Source organism: Typha latifolia, chromosome 2 (genome assembly GCF_019914945.1).
Source record: "Typha latifolia isolate L0001 chromosome 2, TyphaL0001v2, whole genome shotgun sequence".
NCBI lineage: Eukaryota > Viridiplantae > Streptophyta > Magnoliopsida > Poales > Typhaceae > Typha > Typha latifolia.
In genome coordinates this window covers 3125596-3143354 of record NC_133087.1, presented here as the reverse complement: position 1 = coordinate 3143354, position 17759 = coordinate 3125596, and the positions used below count along the sequence as shown (strand labels likewise).

Below are 17759 nucleotides of genomic sequence, written 5' to 3'. Positions count from 1 at the left end.
AACGGTATCACTTTAATTATAAGTAGAAAAAAATTTCTAAGACTTTTTAAAATTTAGCTGAGTAAAATAATTTTCAACATAAATACATGTAGTAAAATATATTTTAATATACATTTTTTTTTTTCAAAAACAAAAGAAGTTTCCAAGATAAAAGAGAGGATTAAAGGAAGAATAAGTATGGGTAACTCCCTGAGAATCCAACACATTACGGACTTTCGAGCGAAGACCTGACAGCTACGCTCGTCAACCATCCCCACCTTCCCAAGTTCAAAGAACTGAAACTATCGACGCTAATGGAATCACGAGGTGGGGTTTTTTCTTTTTTCTTTTTTTCTTAAAAAAAGATTTAATTCGTCATACGCATTTCATTGCTAGGTTTCCTTGGATTATTGGTGCAAATTTCTAGCATAAGTTGGATATTATAATAGATAATACAACACTACTATGAAGTAAGTTATATATATATATATTCAAGTTAATGATGTATGTTGATAGAATTTTTTTATCTATAAGATTAAAAGAAAAATAAAATAAAAGTAGGAAACTAAGACAAGGACGGGTTATGAGAAGAATGAGAGAGGGGGGACGAACCGGGATTAGATTGATGGATAAAGGACAGCGATAATTATAGAGTATATATTATTCGCTGCTCAGGGAAAGGGAGTAGGTCTTTGGGGGTTGGGGTCCTTGGTGGGGGCCGCATTTGGAACGGATGCAATGCATCTGGGTGTTTATACTAGTCTACGTTGTGCCTTTTGTAAAATTGTACGTACAAAGTGTTGGTCTTCTATCCGACTCACACGTCACCGCGTATCGCCTCAAGGGATTCCATCCATCCGACCGTCCGTTCTCGATCCATCACTCACCTCCTTGAAATAAAGATAGGGAGAGGGGTCCTTGCCTCACAATTCACACGTACTAGTTTTCTTTTTATCTCCGTCTCCTCTTTCTTTCTTTTCCTCTCTCCTTATTTTCCTCGCTTTCTTTTTGCCCTGATTAGGGTTTGTGGAATGGTGGAAGGGGGTTTCTACTTGTAAATGCATTCGGCTTCTCTTTTGTTGAGAGATCTCGTGCCGATTTCGCTCTGCCTCTTCTTGTTCTCTTTGTTGGTGGTGCCATCGGCGATTGGAGTTAAGTCATCTCTCTGCCTGCATCCATGCCGGCGCTCGTCAACTACGGAGGTGATTTGATTTACTTGCATGCGTTTTTTTTTTTTTTTTTTTTTTTGGTGTAGATCTGCTCTCTTTAGTTATCTCCAGATCTAGGCTCGGTTATATCGTTTTGGTGTGTTATTGTGTTGCTTTGTCTCAGTTTTCTTTGCGATTGGTTCTATTTCGGGGGTTTTTATATGAGTTAATCCATTGATTTTGTTAGTTTCAAAGATCATTTTCCCCTGAAGATTGACGTTAAAAACTTTTGGGAATCTTTCAGGGAACGATGATGTCCGCGCCGGTGGACTTTTCTTCTCGAAGCTCACGGATCCGAGCCTCTTCTTATCGGTGGCTTCTAACCTCAATGCCTACTGCCCCCCTCGTAAGAGGTCTCGCGTCGCCGCACCTTTCTTCCTCGATCTGGAAGAGATGGCAAGCGCCAAAGATGAGCCGAAGCCTTGCTCAATTGACGTTCTCCCTGATGAGTGCCTCTTTGAGATCCTCCGCCGGCTGCCGGGAGGTCAAGAGAGGAGCACGGCCGCTTCTGTCTCCAAGCGCTGGCTCACGATTCTGAGCGGCATCCCGGCTGCTGAGATCCCAAAGAAAAAGAAACTGCCAGATCTCAATGGAGATGTGACCAAGGAAGAGGTAGAAGAGGATGAGAGCGATGGGCAACTCACCAGGACTTTGGAAAGCAAGGAAGCAACGGATATTAGACTTGCCGCTGTAACCATAGGCGCCGGTGCCCGTGGTGGACTCGGCAAGCTGGTGATCCAGGGAAGCCATCCGACTCGCGGCGTCACCGATCTCGGGCTCTCTGCCGTTGCTCGCACTTGCCCTTCCCTACGCGTTCTCTCTTTGTGGGACGTGCCGCTGATCACCGACGCGGGCCTCTTCGAGATTGCAAGTGGATGCCCCATGTTGGAAAAGCTCGATCTGGCCCGTTGCCCTCTCATCTCCGACAAGGGCTTGACCGCCGTCGCCCAGAAATGCCCTAACTTGATGTCTCTGACTTTGGAGTCTTGCTCAGGTGTGGGTAACGAAGGCTTGCAGGCTATTGGTCGCGGCTGCCCGCAGCTAAAATCTCTCGCCATCAAGAACTGCCCACTTGTTGGCGACCAAGGTGTCTCGAGCATCGTTTCTTCTGCTTCTGCCTCCCTGGCAAAGATTAAGCTTCAGGGTTTAAACATCACTGATGTATCTCTTGCCGTCGTCGGCTACTACGGGAAGGCTGTCACGGACCTTGTACTTACCGGCCTCCAGAACATAGGCGAGAGGGGCTTTTGGGTCATGGCGAATGCTCTTGGTTTGCTAAAGGTGAAGTGCGTAACTATCACCTCTTGCCGTGGGGTTACAGATCTGGGCCTTGCATCCATTGCCAAGTGCTGCCCAAGTCTGAAGCAGCTGTGCCTCCGCAGGTGCTGCTATCTGTCAGATGTTGGTCTTAAAGCTTTTGTTGAAACGGCAAAGGCGCTTGAAAACCTGCAACTTGAAGAGTGCAATAGGATCACTCTTGATGGTGTTCTTGGTGGTCTTCTTAACTGCAACCGGGAATTAAAGACTCTAGCCCTGGTGAAATGCATGGGGATCAAGGACGTCAGTTCTTGGACAGCACCACTACCCTCCTGTATCTCTCTTCGATCCTTGACTATCCGCGAATGCCCAGGGTTCACTAGTGCAAGCTTGGCTGTGGTTGCTAAGATTTGCCCACAGTTGGAGAATATTGATCTGAGCGGTCTTACTGGCGTGACCGATCAAGGGCTCCTTCCCCTGATTGAGAGTTCTCAGGGGTTGGTGAAGGTCAACCTTAGTGATTGTGTGAATCTCACGGATACCTCTATTGCTACCATGGTCAAGGCACATGGAAGTAATCTCAAGGTACTCAATCTTGATGGCTGTAAGAAGGTGACCGATAAGAGTCTTTTGGCTGTTGCAGAGAACTGTTCTGTGATTGATGAACTAGATTTGTCGAGGTGCATGGTTAGTGACTATGGCGTCGCAGTTCTGGCATCGGCCAGGCAGCTTAACCTGCATGTTCTCTCTCTGGCTGGTTGTTCCAAAGTCACTCAGAAGAGTCTACCATTCTTGGCCAACCTAGGGCAGTCTCTTATTGGTCTGAATCTTCAATTTTGCAATCTGATCAGTACCTGCGGGATTGGTTCGCTGGAGGAGAAGCTCTGGTGGTGCGATGTCCTTTCCTAGATCCACAGAAGGAGAAGGAAACTGCTGGAGAAGTGTTTTCAGCCATATAGCCATCTCTCTCCAGCTTCAGATACAAATAAGAAACAAGCAGTAGTATTAGCTGAGCTCTACCTCAGTCAGTTTTTAGCTCTTGTCGTAGGCAGTGGGCTTTTCATGTTTTACCATGGGACTTGGTTGTTTTCCGAGGACCTCTGGCCTACCCCTCTTTTTTGCAGATCTCCCCCTCTAAAGGGGGCGACTGCTTCGGAGTATTTGGCTGCGATAATTTCGCTAGCTTTCCTCCATCTTGGCCTTGGTCCTTGTGATTACAACTATACCTGGTCCTGGTTATTAGCTGTTTTGCATTAAGTTGGTTCTTTCACTGTGTTGGTATTGGTGTTTACTGGAATTGCCTTCCGGTTCAAGTTCGAGGTCTAGAATCAATGTCAGGTCTTGTAGTTTCTTCCTGTCTGGAAGTTGTGTTGTTCGAGTCAGTTGTGTTGGTTTGTGTAGTATGGTTGCTGTAATGGTTGCTTTTGCACAGTTCTGTTTTGACGCCTGGGGGATTCATGGGGCCTCAGTAAATGGCAGCGCATACTAGAGCATGCCATGACAACCTTTCTTTGGTTGTTTTTTTTTCGCTGAGCCCTTCTTTTACAGGCTGATAGCTGAGGACTGTAGTAATCCTAGCAACTTTATCATAATAAATAATCTTGTGTTTGTGTGTAACAACTAATTTGGAATGCCTTTTTTAACTTGTGAGATGTGTGCCTGGTTCTTATTGTGGATGATTTGGTCTTGTTATTATTGCTGTATGAGTTTGGCAGATGATGCTGTGCATCTCTCTTGTCTAAATAGCTGCATGCGTCTATGTGGATGTTCATATTCTTTTTCTTTTCTTTTTTTAAATTCCCCCTGTGAGTATTTTATTTGATAGAAATTCTCTCTTTAGCAATTCCCTCTAGGTTTGTGAAATTTTTACGACTTTTGAGTTTTATATATAAGGATAAACATTCGGCAGAACTTTCCACATGATATTTAAGCCTTATTCTTTCCCAAATATATTCCATATTACTTTGCACTGTGAATGTGATGATGATAGCCATTAATCATCCTGTGACCCAAAAGGTCTCGTCTTTGCAAATGCTTTCATACCCATTATCTGATGCTTGCCCAGGTGAGAGAACACTCCAACCAATCTGTGATCTCCACGCTTCGGTGTGAAAATTGACACCCACAATGGAAGCGTCATCGGATTCTCGTCCACATATCTCTCTGTTTTGCTGTCCAGTAAGTGCATGTTACACGTGGGGGAAACATGTCCCGTTACTTGGAACAATATATCCTCTTCTTTTTTTTCTCTCCCTCTTTTCTTCAGCAATCAATTCTTTCACAAGGAGAGAAGCTTCCTCGTGAATTCTCGAATTTGGGCGAGGAGATACGATAAGATATGGATCGGTGGTGAGATAATAATATTTGTTAAACTCCCTCTCTCTCTCTCTCTCACTAAAACTTGGATAACTTCAGATGCAGGGGAAATTAAGATTCGGTATGGTTTACAGTTGTTTCACGTTTCCATATCATAACCTGAAACTTTCCATTCCAACCAACGTACGTTTCCGTTTGTTAATTTGAACCAAACTTTCCAAGACTACTCCAACGAAGAAATTTTTTTTTTTTTTGATATAGGATTCAATTCCGATACCAGAGAAGGATTCAACCAACGCAGCTACAGTAGAGATGGTACATATCAATCTAAAATATTAAGCCCGTGATCCATTATGATCCGTTTATTGTGATCAACCTCTTCCACTTACTGTGGGGGTACATATGATACAACACACAAGAAATGGGAAAGGAGACGAGTGAGCAGCGAAAGACAGTGAGAAGTGAGGAGAGAGGAATCAGATACACGACTGTTTGTGGCAGTTACGGAGTTAGAGCAGTGATATGACAACACAAGCACGCACATCCACGTAGATTGAATGCCAACTGTAGTGTTGTGTTGTTTTCTGTGAAACAGACAGTGGGGGAGAATTTATGAGCATGTAGACTACTACCTAATTCATATATAAAAGTTGGATTTCTGAGATAACCCTTCGAGCCATCACGAGTCAAATTCACGGGCGCGGCGCAGCGCAGCCGGACTATACTTGGCAGTTACCAACACCGGCCACTATTCCTCCAAACTTTTTTTCTTTTCTTTTCTTTTCTTTTGCGCTTCTTGTGTATATAAACTATGAGCTCATAAATTAATTATAAATTAAATAATAATATTTCTTTTTTATTATAAATAGATTAGATAATTAAATTAATTTCTAGTAAGGAAGAACTCCAACAAAATTAATTATGTGGACATAGCGGGTAGAAGATTTACTAAAATACAATGCCAATATTTATAAGAAATAATAATAATATTATTATTATTTATTATATGTGGCCGACCGACCATATTATGAATATGTTGCATATAAGTGAGGTTCTTAGTCGCATCAATATAAATAATTTTAGTGGTGGTCGATAAGTCAAGTGTCTTGTGTGATGTGTGAACACGTAACTAATATGAGAGACTGTTTGTATAGGAGTTAAATCATATTAGCTTGTATAATTATTTGCATGTCTTACGTCACATATAATAATTTAATATTTTTATATTCATGCACTTGTCAAATTGAGTGTAATTGTATACGTAGTATCATGTTATGCAATTCTTTTTATGTCATCGTACTAAAGATCATTGTTACTTGCTAAGTGTTAGACCTGATTCTATAACCTGATTCAAGAAATGAATTGACTATTATTATACTAGGAGCAGTTTGTGTCAGTTTCATTTGGCGAGGCATTGAGCCTGTCGCGTTTACTTCGGCTGTAAATACGTGTAGAGATTCATTTTCCTACTAAATGTATCTTACTTTTGGCATTTTCGGCGTGTAGTTTTTGTATTTATACTCGTGTTAGTTCTATTGATAAACTTATTGTAATCTGCGGGCTTTTTCATTATTTTCTTCTTTGAAATTTTATTATAGTGATAGTTCATATATTACTAGTTCTCCAGGTTGTAAGTAGAATTCACGACTATTTGTCATGATATTAATCAACACATTAAGGTGGAAGATCTAATTCACTTCACGTCGCAAGAATAGGAGAGTGTACCTGAGGACATGGTTGCGCTGAATCGCTTCAACAACATTTTATATATTATGTCATCATCATCATCATCATCAACATCCGTTCTGATAGTCATCCATGGCCATCCCATTTCCGTATGCATGATGATCGATGTAAACGTGTGCATTTAATGAGAGGATGAACGGCGCAAGCAAGAGGAACGATCGGCCCTGCCGTGTCATGTCTTGTCGTTCTTATTGATATAATGCGCTTATAATTTATTTGGTGTTTGCTTGTTACTGGATTGGCTTTGAAGCCTCCAAATTTGATTCACCTCCACTGTCTCCTCTCCCTATCACCTATTCACCTCCCTCAAAAAATACAAACAACAAATAAGCAAGCACCAAAATATATGATTGTTTAGTGTTGATGGCATCTTCCCCAGACTACCAAATTGGTCTCAAGATCGCTGCAGCTGCTCTCCTCTTCATCTCCTTCACACTCTTACCGATGAGAGCGGGCAAGCCATCTTTGCCTCTATTTAGTCTTGAGTACTATTATGTTATAATTTGTTTCTCCCGTCAAGTATTTGGTTTATTTTCACAGTGGCACTGGGATCCAGGCCACCCTTGTGTGTGAACAAGTGCTTGAGCTGCAGGCCCTGCTTGCCTACTTTGGTAGTTCCAAATTCTAGTCCACACACCATGATTACTTCCACAGCTACATATTCCAGAGGCCAAGGTGAGGACTATTATTACCTACTAGCTTGGAGATGTGCATGTCAAAATAAGCTCTTCCAACCTTGAGAGTTCATTCAACCATCAAACTAACAAGTTCTAAGGTGACGCAAAATTGTAAACAGATTTGTGGTGACAGAAATGTTTCGCGACTTTCGTCTTTCATTTCTTTCACTCTGCATGAATGTGTAACTGTGCATCATGAAGTAGCAAAAGGAAAAAAAAAATATATTTTTTATATTATCAATTTCCAGTACAAAGATTGTCATAGCAGCTAAAGATTGTCTAATAGATTGGATGCACTACGACTTGTAATTACATAGGAAGTTGGGAGGGACTAGTTACAAGTTACAACCATTTGAAGAGGATGATTAAAGGCATGCTAAAAAGACACACAAAACTTTACTGCTGATTCCAGTTGCATTTGATAGAGGCTGTGATCTTTATTCCTGTCAAACTCGCAGGACGTGAAAAAAAGCTCGTTTATCTGCCGTGTTATTGGTAAAGCTGCAATCAGCAAGTAGTTGTTCTAAGCAAAGTAGGTCTAGCGGCAACTTCTGTAGGTTTCCAGATGATATCCTCAAGCTTGCTGCATAAGTTCTTATAAAACTGCATTGAGAAAGATTTACAGAAGTGAAAACATTATGTTACACATGGAAGTGCAGTAGCGAAAGTTAGTATGCACAGATTGGGAATTCAAATGCCTTGTTAGGAGCGAAAGTTATAGGGCATATCCTACCTAGGATTGATTAATTTAAATGATGGTATTAGCAATGTAAATACATCATGAACCCACATCTTGAGTAACATTACCTAATACAAGAAAGTAAGAACTCAATGCACCATTTAGTCCTACTCGTAGCACATCATTTTGTCAATAGGTACTCCTAAAATCCACCTCCCCTCCACTATAGACTTTTTTCTTCTAATTAAAACACTAAAGACTTTTACTAAATGGATAAATAATATATGCAAGTCTGTTCTAGATAAATATATTTCCTAGCAACTCGGTCGAGTATGGAATTGTTTTGACATTGTTTTGACGCAGAGTTCCAACCACGTAGAATTTCAATAACCATTAATCCTACTCTAACAATAGCATAATATTATATCAGCTTTTTCCGGTTTCAAGACCCCCATTTAAGTAGAGTATATTAAGGAAGCCTCCTTTTTGGGGGCACAACATATGTTAAAAGTTCACCCGCACGTGTGTGTGCGAGAGAGAGAGAGAGAGAGAGATGGAAGTAACCTTGTGATACTCTAATGTGTCACCAGCAACCTTCCGAACATCAGTCATGAAAAGAGAAGGGGCAACTTCAAAAACCTGGCAATAATTTTATGAGCAAAGGGAAAGTCTTCCAAGAAATTGAAGCTTTTTCACAACACCAAGTAATTTGGAGATAAATGAATTCAAACTACCTCCAGGACAACAGCAAATTGGCCCATCTTATTTAAGGACACTCCTTCTAGTCTCATCTGCAGAAGAAAGTTACATAACAAACAGAAGGTCAACTATGAATAGCAAAAATATCATGCGAGGACAAGTTGTAAAAACCACCCGCAGGTACGCAGGCATTCAAGCCACCGCATACTGCATTGATTTTTGAGAAACTTGTATCTAACACTAAGTACTACTATAACTCGTTTCCTGGAGTGCTTAAAAGTGATTAAGAGCTCCTGCTACAATTTGAAGATGGTGGCACAATTTGCATAAGTTTGAAGGGAACCGTATATAAAATCTTTTGTGATTCAACAAAAAGTCATGTGTGGAAAGACATAGATGGTTAAAGAGAGTCCAACTATTGGGATTAATTCTTCTTCAAAGAAAAACACCTCATGGTAGCTTGATATATCCTAACATCTTCTGTGACGAAGAATTAGATGTTAGTTGGCTGCATAGGTACCACGAAAGGAACTCAGAATAAGACTATCCCAAAATACAGGTCTTCTGCTTACAAATAAAATATGTTTAATTATATTAACACTCCTTGAACTATAAGCTAATATCGAATGAATCCTTATCATTTAAAACGTTACAACTAGAACCCCTAAACTAACAAAAGTATAATGAAGTAAACGACACTAACGAAAAATGATAGATTACTTTTTCCTCCCTGTTCATGTGGGCATTATTCTGCATTCTATTAGTTGTTATTAAAGAGAATATAAATACCCACCTGCTCGCAACATCCCCTTCCTCGTCGACCTCTCCAACTCCACCAAGCACTTCAGATCGAATTCATCGGCCCGTGCCTCTAACATCCTCGTTGTCAACAACTCCACCAAGGCCACCCACCACCGCCCCAGCCCTCCACCTTGTCGAGCAACACGCCGGCGGCGCATCTGTGCATACCCTCACCGCCATCTCTCCCTACCCCACCATGCATGAGGATGTCTGGCGCCATCGCGCCAACGAGCATGCCACCCTCATCCTCCTCCCCTTCCACAAGCACCAGACCATCGGTCGCATAGAGCCCACCAACCCCGCCATCCGTGCCTTCAACGAGCGCATCCTCACAACAGCCCCCTGCTCCGTCACCATCCTCATCGACCTTAGTGCCTTGGGATCTAGCGCCGCGACGACAGCCTGCCACGCCTCCCTCCTCTTATTTGACAGACCCGATGATCGCAAGGCCCTCGCCTACACTCAGCGCATGGTCGAGCACCCAAGCATCTCGCTTACCGTCGTCCGCTTTTTCCTTCTCAACCTCAACTGCCCTTCCCCCACCTTCGCAGCAGCCATCGCCGCCAAAGACTCCCGTGCCATCACTATAGTCACCGATTGTACCCACGAGCCGTTGCTTGACGATGAGTACGTTAACGAGTTCAGGATGCTCAATGTAGGCAACAAGTCGGTGACATATACCGAGAAAGCGGTGAGAAACAGGGAGACAATGGCGACCATGGAGTGCATCCATAACATCTACATATTTGGGAGGTCGCAGGGGGTCGTCAACTCGTCACTCACGACGGGGATAGTGGAGTAGACCAAGTGCTTGGCATTGGGACCGGTTTGGAATCTCTTGGCGTTGTCAAGTTTCGCAATGATGGTGTCAGTGATGGTGGTGCAGTAGTACGTCTCAGCGGTGAAGTCGCTTGGCAATGGTTTGGGTTTATGTTAGGGTTAGGATTGATGAAAAAGAAGGGTTTGGGTTTAGGTTGAATTTATGTTTGGGTTGGGGTTGAGGAAGAATGTTTTAGTTTAGATTTGGGTTGGAGTTGAGGAAGAAGGGTTGGAGTTGGGTTGGAGTTCACGATGAAGAAGAGTTTGGGTTGGGGTTGACCAAAGATGAAAGGTTTCGATTGGGGTGGAGGGGAAGAAGACGAAACGAAAGAATGAAGAAGAAAAAAAAGATAGAAGGGCATTATCTTAATTTAAAGTAATTTTATATTCTAAGGGTATATTTGTGATAAATTGTATATGTGAACCACACGTGATTATTTTCAGTCGAAAAATGAGATGTCGGTACGACGGAAGGGCAATACAATAATGCATGATTAGTTTAGACAGTTTGATTGTAGCATTTTAAACGTCAGGGGGTGACTGCAATATTACCCTATAGTTCAAGGGGTGTTATTGTAATTAAACTAATAAAATACACCACCGAATTTGTTTGGTCAGCATCTAATGTTTGTACAGAAGTGTCTACAATTTCTAGACTGACAATAGCAGGAAGTTATATACCTTCATTTTGACTATATATTAGTTAAATGTAAAAAATCCAAGTTGTAGATATATAATCTCTTTCTCTTACAGTTCTGCATTAGCAGGCCAAGCTACAGATATGGATTTGGTACTGCAGAGTTATACATCTGCAACTTCGCAGTTTTAGGTGCAATGTTCATGTCACTTGAATCACTTAGAAAGGGGAAAAGAATAACTGATCCTGAAGCAATACGGTGTATAAGAAAGAAAAAGAAAAGATAGCAGCAATTACCTTGTAGTTTTGTGAATGGACCTTAAGACCCATGGACTCAGCAACAGCTTCAATAGTTGCTATGATAGTCTTTGCCGGTTTCCGTGAGACAAAACGAGTCTGACGTCTCACAAAGTCCTATAGAAAGAAATCCTAGAGCTATATCATATTACTGCGAGCATAGAATATAAAAAACCAGAGTATTAATAGGGGGAAAAAGCAGGAATTGAGTAAACCAGGGGCTCCAAGCTGATCTATGAAGAGATGGAAGATAAAAAACTCACAAAACCAAAAGTTTGGTTCTCATCTCCTGTAACAATACCATTGATAGCATGATATATGCAATGTCAGGCCCATGGAAGAAATTAAATCATGATTCACGATACCCAAGACTAGAAAGAGCATGCAAGACATCCTCATAGTCAAGACTCAAAACATCATAAATTCTTAAAGTTAGGCTAATGACTTCTGTTGCCAAATCTGGTGTACCGCTCCAGTATGTAATATATGCGGAACAAATAAAATTCTTTCACATTACAAGCAATTAAATTAGCCATGTCTCCACCACCATCACGACTTATTGTAGGCAATGTACAAAATGATAATTAGCATCATATCTCTCTTAAAGATAAATTTGCCAAGGTAACCATTCTCAAGTAAAAGTTGCCAAAAGAACATAACATAGGGATCCTAACAGACAACAGATTTACAATTTGCATTCATAATTATTAATTAGTGAAAGAATCACTGAGGTGCTGAAACAGAAGAATTGGAAATTTGTAACAGGTCTTCAGCTTTGAATAGTACTATGAATATGTTCAAATCCCCAAGAAACCATGTTAAAATGGATACAAACTTTATCAAATAAAAGTTAATGTAACAGATAACTGAGGATTTATCCGCCAACAAAGCATGAAATGTCATTCGTTTTCATAAATAAAAATATCTGTAATGTTGGCAAGCATATGACATAGTTTCTTTTGTTACAATTTTGAAAGTACCTGTCGTCTATCAAACAGTGCTGAAAGGTCTAATCCTTGAGAAAGTGTAATCATCTCAAAGGCATTCATCATGAGGGGGCCACCATCATTATTGACTACTTGTTCAGTTACATATTGCTCCTGAAACAAGAAAAAGGGTTTTATACAAGTTAACCAGTAAGGAAAGAAGCTTCTCTCCACGAGATAAGAATGTGCCAAGTACATGAGGAAAATCATCAAATGTTATAACCCCAGAGAGGGGGGGAGATGGATCTACTGACCGCAATGTCATTAAAAACAGCATTTATATCATCCAGATCAACGTCTTCATCTTCGCAATGTCTAACGGCTACATAGTTTCTTCTGAACCATGCATCTTTTCTTATTTCTTCAATCTGAATACGCTGTATTTAGATATAAAAGGCAAAAGATGGGTCATGTTAATAAAGAATAGCAATCTTATATATAGCATATATCAAATATTTCTGGCATAAAATGGTTGTTGCCAATCAAGTGTTGGAGTTGTATTAATTAGCTCAGATAATGCATTCATGACTATTTTGAAGGCCATAATTCATTTTCTTTGATAAACTGATAAGCAATGCAGTTTAGTTTGCATGGGTTGGCCCTGAAGATGAACAATAAGAATCACATTATCTTGGATGTCTTTTATTAAATATCTGACAGCTTAGCAATTCAAGCTACTGAGACTTGACATCTTCTTTGCATCTGTCAATTTATGAGCCATTAGAGTAACTTAGACTAAATGACAAATTCAAGTAGCAGAAAACTCATTTTTTATATGACATGAACTAGAACTGCACTCAATTACATAGTCTGTGGATAGTTACTGTTTGGTAGAAGAGTAGACTGCAGCTATGATTAATGGAATCTTTGCACATCAAAACCCCGAATCATCTATTACAATATCTGCTACTAAACTTCCTTATGCTTTCTTTTTCAGATTATGCTATTCCAGATCACAAAAGCCAATGAGATTATCAGACAAGGCATGAAGACATTATGAGACAAACTGAGTGAATTTCTGCAGGTATAGGTTAAGTGACACACTGACACCTCTCTTAATGTCCTCTTTCATCAATCCCCGCAGAAAAACAAACTGGAGCACCAAACCAAGCATTAGCAATAAAAATTGCAAAACTAAAGTGGGAAGTGTGAGCCAAAACACCACACTTTTTTCCATGCTAATAGATAAGAAAATAATTTCATCAAATGAACTCTGCTGTTCATACTCACAGTTCTTGGATTTGGATCAATAATTCTCTGTATCAACGATTTAGCTCCTGAAGAGAACCAGGTTGGGAAAGAAAATTCTGCTGCAGTGATCTATAAAGCAATAAAATGTGGTAACAATTTATGCCCATGGAAAATTTACCGACAAAGTTCAGAAAAAAAAAGATACTTGGATTTAGTAGAAAATATGTTAGAAGAATTGAAATGTCTACTCCATAGCATTAGCTACCGAATTTGATATATAAATACAGCCATACATTCTTTCCACACTTTAGCTATCATTTTCTTTTCCACGTTCCAAATTGATTTTAAATCTAAGCAAATAATATTACGAGCTTCTAAAATATTCAAGGTTGAGAACACCTTGTTATCTGGTTAGTCTCAGGTGCAAACAGACTTGATGCTTAATATAGCAATCTACGTCTTTCTTCTTCTTTTTTGAGAAAAGCCAAAATTTGGCTCAGTTTCTATGGGGCATTTGCATTAAAAAAAAAAGGCCTTTAGTTTTCAAAATAGCCCTAATTTCTATAGCAATCTATATATAAATAACAAAATTATATGAGGAAAAATAGTTTAAGGCTATAAGAGATCTCCGAAATAGTGACTAACAGAACAAATACATAAACTAGACCCTTCAGTAGTTTAAAAAATCACTTAAAAAGAAAAAGAAGAAGAAGCTAAATTACCTTCCTATACAAGGTTGGAAGATCAGTCTCATCGAATGGAAGGTATCCAGCCATTAAAACATATAAGATTACTCCACATGACCAAATATCAGCTGAAGATCCATAATAACCCTGATCGCTGAGTACCTACAAAGGCGCCTCTGAGTCTAAGAATACATTATACAGATAGCACAATGCTCCTTACTTTTGCAAGATATTTTAACAATAAAAGTAATTTATTTCATCTTTCGAGAAAAATGCAGTTTAAAGAGCATCCAATAAGTTAATGAGAATGTAACCACTCACTGCCCTGACCTACATAGCAGTTTCAGTATAACCTGATTGTTAATAACATAACAAAGATCCAAGACGAGCTTTTGATGTTTGGAGTTATTTTTCACTTGACGTACTAGCATATACTAGTTTACTATGAATTCCACAACAAACTTAAGCCTTCCTAATATCATTGCAAGTTTAGTGTAACACTACAGCCAAATAGGTCAAAGATAGGCCAGTGAAGATCAAATATCGAATGCAGGTTCAGTGAAGGGATAAGGGTAATTTCAATCAACAAAAGGGATAATTACGCTTAGCTGCTTCTAAACTATCACTATTTTTCACACATACAATGTGAACTTTTTTTATATCCACAGATTCCCTAAACTAAAAAAAAAAATCCATAAAGCTCCTAAATTCAGAGGTATGTGTGGTAAAAAGTTTCTTAGTTTATAAGATCTACGTGAGCTAAGTGTAATTAACCCTAAATAAAAAGGAGCAGTGAGAATCCAAAAATTGAAGACATTTAAAACACAAAAGGTGAGCCAGAGAAGGTAAAAGGATAATTAGCAACTAAGTTTGATCATGAAAAGATAAATATCATCAGTCCGATCAGTTGGATGTGGCATGAAGAACTACCCTAATTAACATATATTGGTCATCAAAAAGTCTACTCAATTATACCTCAGGAGCAACATAGTTAGGAGTCCCACATGTTGTATGAAGAAGGCCAACTCCCTGGAACGAAAATGGTTAGCATACAATACAGAATCAAATATTACGAGTAATAGAAGCAATATAAGCAGTTTCACAATATGGGCAATCAACCATACTCACTTGCTGGGTTAATGCACTAAGTCCAAAATCTGAAACCTTTAAGTTCCCCCGGGCATCAAGAAGCAGATTTTCAGGCTACACATGTGAGAAAAATTTTCAAGAGATGAATACAGCAGGTTTTTAACAGAGTAGCAACTGAAGCTTATAATGCGACAGACCTTCAAATCTCTATGATAAACACCCCTACTGTGGCAATAATCAATTGCATCGATAAGTTGCTGAAAGTACTTCCTAGCTTCATATTCGTGAAGCTTTCCTTTGTGAACCTACAAATGATTTGAAGTTGATGAAGATATGAAGGAACAGAAATGCAGAACAAAATTTATGAAATTAAACAACGAACGGATAGTTACCATATATAAGAAATGAGTCAAAAGAAAACAGCAAGCGCCTATTTAGAAGTAATTTCAGAAACAAAACTTTTATGTAATAAGAACCTCCATCATTCCATGCCATAATTTGCACAAGTTAAACTACCGCAAAATATAGAATGCATAATTTCGAAACAAAAACAAATCTTACTATTTTATCAAAGAGTTCGCCTCCAGTGATGAGCTCCAAGATGATATATATCTTCGTCCTGCTAGCCAAAACCTAAGAAACCAATCAAAAACCCAACATCAGGAAGAGCTCTCAAATAATAAGGATAAAATCTGGCGACTTAAACACTTTCATCAATTTAGATTGGTACTACCTCATGTAGTCTGACTATGTTTGGGTGCCTAACAATTTTCATGATCGATATCTCTCTCTTGATCTGCGAATCCAAAGGTAGAGTAAGAGACGAGCAAATCGTACCAAAAACGGGATGTGATTAGGGTAATACGAGGAATCGAGAAGAAGGCGACCTGATGGACCATCTTGTGCTTGAGGATGGTGGTCTTGGCGAGGACCTTCATGGCGACGTTCTCCCCGGTCTCGCCGTTGACGGCGAACCGGACCTTGGCGAAGGTGCCCTGCCCAATCGTCCTCCCGACCTCATACCTGCCCACTTTCTTCGCACCCATCGCTCATTGGCTTCTACTCGGATCGCCTCACCTCTCAGAGCGCGGATCTCTTTTCCCCACTCTCTCTCGATGCGGCGAGGAAGGAAGTGGTCGAAGCTAACACATACAAATGGGGAGAAGAATGAGGAGACTTTTCACTACTAAATTAATTAATAACCTTTTTTCCCTCCTTTCTCTGGGTAAGGAAAAAAAAAAAGTTGTCAATCCCTTGGCAATAAAAAGGCATTTAATGTCGATTTGGATTTGGATTTAAAGGCAACAAATAGATATGACGTGGCCAAGCATGCCATCTCTAACGTAACGCCGGCTTCATAGTTCATTAAAAATCGCGCGCTATCAAATCTACTGTGTCCAAACAAACCACTTCTATTATAGTCGGGCATGATGTCACGTTGCATTTTGTCGAGTATTTTTTTTTTATCGAACCACTTTTGTGCCACACTTTTTTTCACAGGAATGGGCCACCATAAACTTAATACTGTAAAAAATTCTGTTTCACAGTAAAATACTGATAAATATTAATAAATTCAGTATATATATATATATATAATACTGAATTTATTTAAAAATAATTCAGACATCATTAGTGAACCATATTTCTTTTAGTATTAAATTTGGAGGGTGTAGTAAGGATTCCAACTTGGAACAAGTCTTTTATCTAAGACCATATATATCAGCTCACCATTTTCCCCTAAGCCTTAATTTTATTTTTCATATTGCATTGGCTTGTAGGGGCAAAAGTTACATAAATAGAGATGTCGATCATGTAAAGGTAACATTGAGTCTGAAGCATCCCAAGATTGATCTAATGGGAGTTACTATTTCTTTTTCTTTAATATGTCACTGAGTGTACTAATTTAATCATCAAGTTGCATCAACAAACAAAGACCCAAAAGTATTTAGATATCATACTTCGTTATCAAAGTGAAAGTTTAGCATGATTAATAAAAATAGTCGTGGACATTGCATGACATTAAAAAAAAAAAAAAAAAAAACTTAAGTTGCTGTTACTCGCGGCTTGTTAATTGTATATCTGGTAGCGTATGCTAAAGGATCTAGGAATGGTTCTAAGTTATTTATAGAAGAAAACAAGAAAGATCATGTCATCAGTGGAATTTTTAATCGTCCATCGAATCATCACAAAGCTATAAGAGTCACTGAAGTGCTACTCTACAAGTATATGCATGCGAAATCCTGTTTATCTGCAGCACTTTTTATGTTACTTTATTTTATTTTATTTTAATAACAGCACTCTATCGCTTCCCCACTTAAATTTTTTTTAGGATTTTTACATAATTGTCTCTGATTTTTTTTATAAAAAAATTATCATAATTATCACTGTATTTTTCAAAATATTACAATTGTCACTAAATTTTTTAACTCTCTATTATGATTTTTTTTTTCTAAATTTAGATTATAAAATATTTATCAATGATCTTTGCATCGTATTTTGTTCTGTGTATAATATTGGAATGAACTATTTTTAATAATTTAAGCAAGGGCAGAATATAAACTTTTTTTTTGTTCTAAATAATATCTCTAATTAGATCCTAATTATTAGCGTAAATAGTTGAATTCTACCCCCACCATGATACGCATCATTCTTCTTATTTATTTTATTTTAGTTTAGATTAATTGTACCTAAA

At 39.1% G+C, this 17759-nt stretch overlaps 2 protein-coding genes across 2 annotated transcripts; one reads left to right on the top strand and one right to left on the bottom strand.

Annotated features, from left to right (window-relative positions):
- The first annotated feature begins 906 nt into the window (after nucleotides 1-906).
- Nucleotides 907-4064, top strand: LOC140781869 (EIN3-binding F-box protein 1-like). Its single transcript, XM_073128144.1, has 2 exons — nucleotides 907-1181; nucleotides 1432-4064. Exons 1-2 carry the CDS (start codon nucleotides 1157-1159, stop codon nucleotides 3351-3353), a joined length of 1947 nt encoding a protein of 648 aa, XP_072984245.1. The 5' UTR covers nucleotides 907-1156; the 3' UTR covers nucleotides 3354-4064.
- Nucleotides 4065-7384: 3320 nt separating this feature from the next.
- LOC140781515 (CBL-interacting protein kinase 24-like) lies at nucleotides 7385-16329 on the bottom strand. The gene is made up of 14 exons (XM_073127521.1): nucleotides 15955-16329; nucleotides 15801-15863; nucleotides 15629-15700; nucleotides 15265-15372; nucleotides 15107-15181; nucleotides 14954-15007; nucleotides 14015-14140; nucleotides 13332-13421; nucleotides 12356-12478; nucleotides 12096-12215; nucleotides 11116-11232; nucleotides 8597-8653; nucleotides 8427-8501; nucleotides 7385-7786 (listed from the first exon to the last, which is right to left on the bottom strand). The coding sequence occupies exons 1-14, from the start codon at nucleotides 16111-16113 to the stop codon at nucleotides 7691-7693; spliced, it is 1335 nt and encodes a 444-aa protein (XP_072983622.1). The 5' UTR covers nucleotides 16114-16329; the 3' UTR covers nucleotides 7385-7690.
- Nucleotides 16330-17759: the final 1430 nt, after the last annotated feature.

Bases quoted from the DNA above. Each gene is read 5' to 3' on its own strand.
- LOC140781515 (XM_073127521.1), bottom strand. From the start codon at position 16,113: ATGGGTGCGAAGAAAGTGGGCAGGTATGAGGTCGGGAGGACGATTGGG. The intron at 15,701-15,800 runs GTAGTACCAATC...TTGGTTTCTTAG, and splicing joins ACATAGTCAGACTACATGAG to GTTTTGGCTAGCAGGACGAA. The intron at 15,182-15,264 runs GTCTGTCGCATT...TCACATGTGTAG, and splicing joins TTTATCATAGAGATTTGAAG to CCTGAAAATCTGCTTCTTGA.
- LOC140781869 (XM_073128144.1), top strand. From the start codon at position 1,157: ATGCCGGCGCTCGTCAACTACGGAG. The intron at 1,182-1,431 runs GTGATTTGATTT...GGAATCTTTCAG, and splicing joins GGCGCTCGTCAACTACGGAG to GGAACGATGATGTCCGCGCC.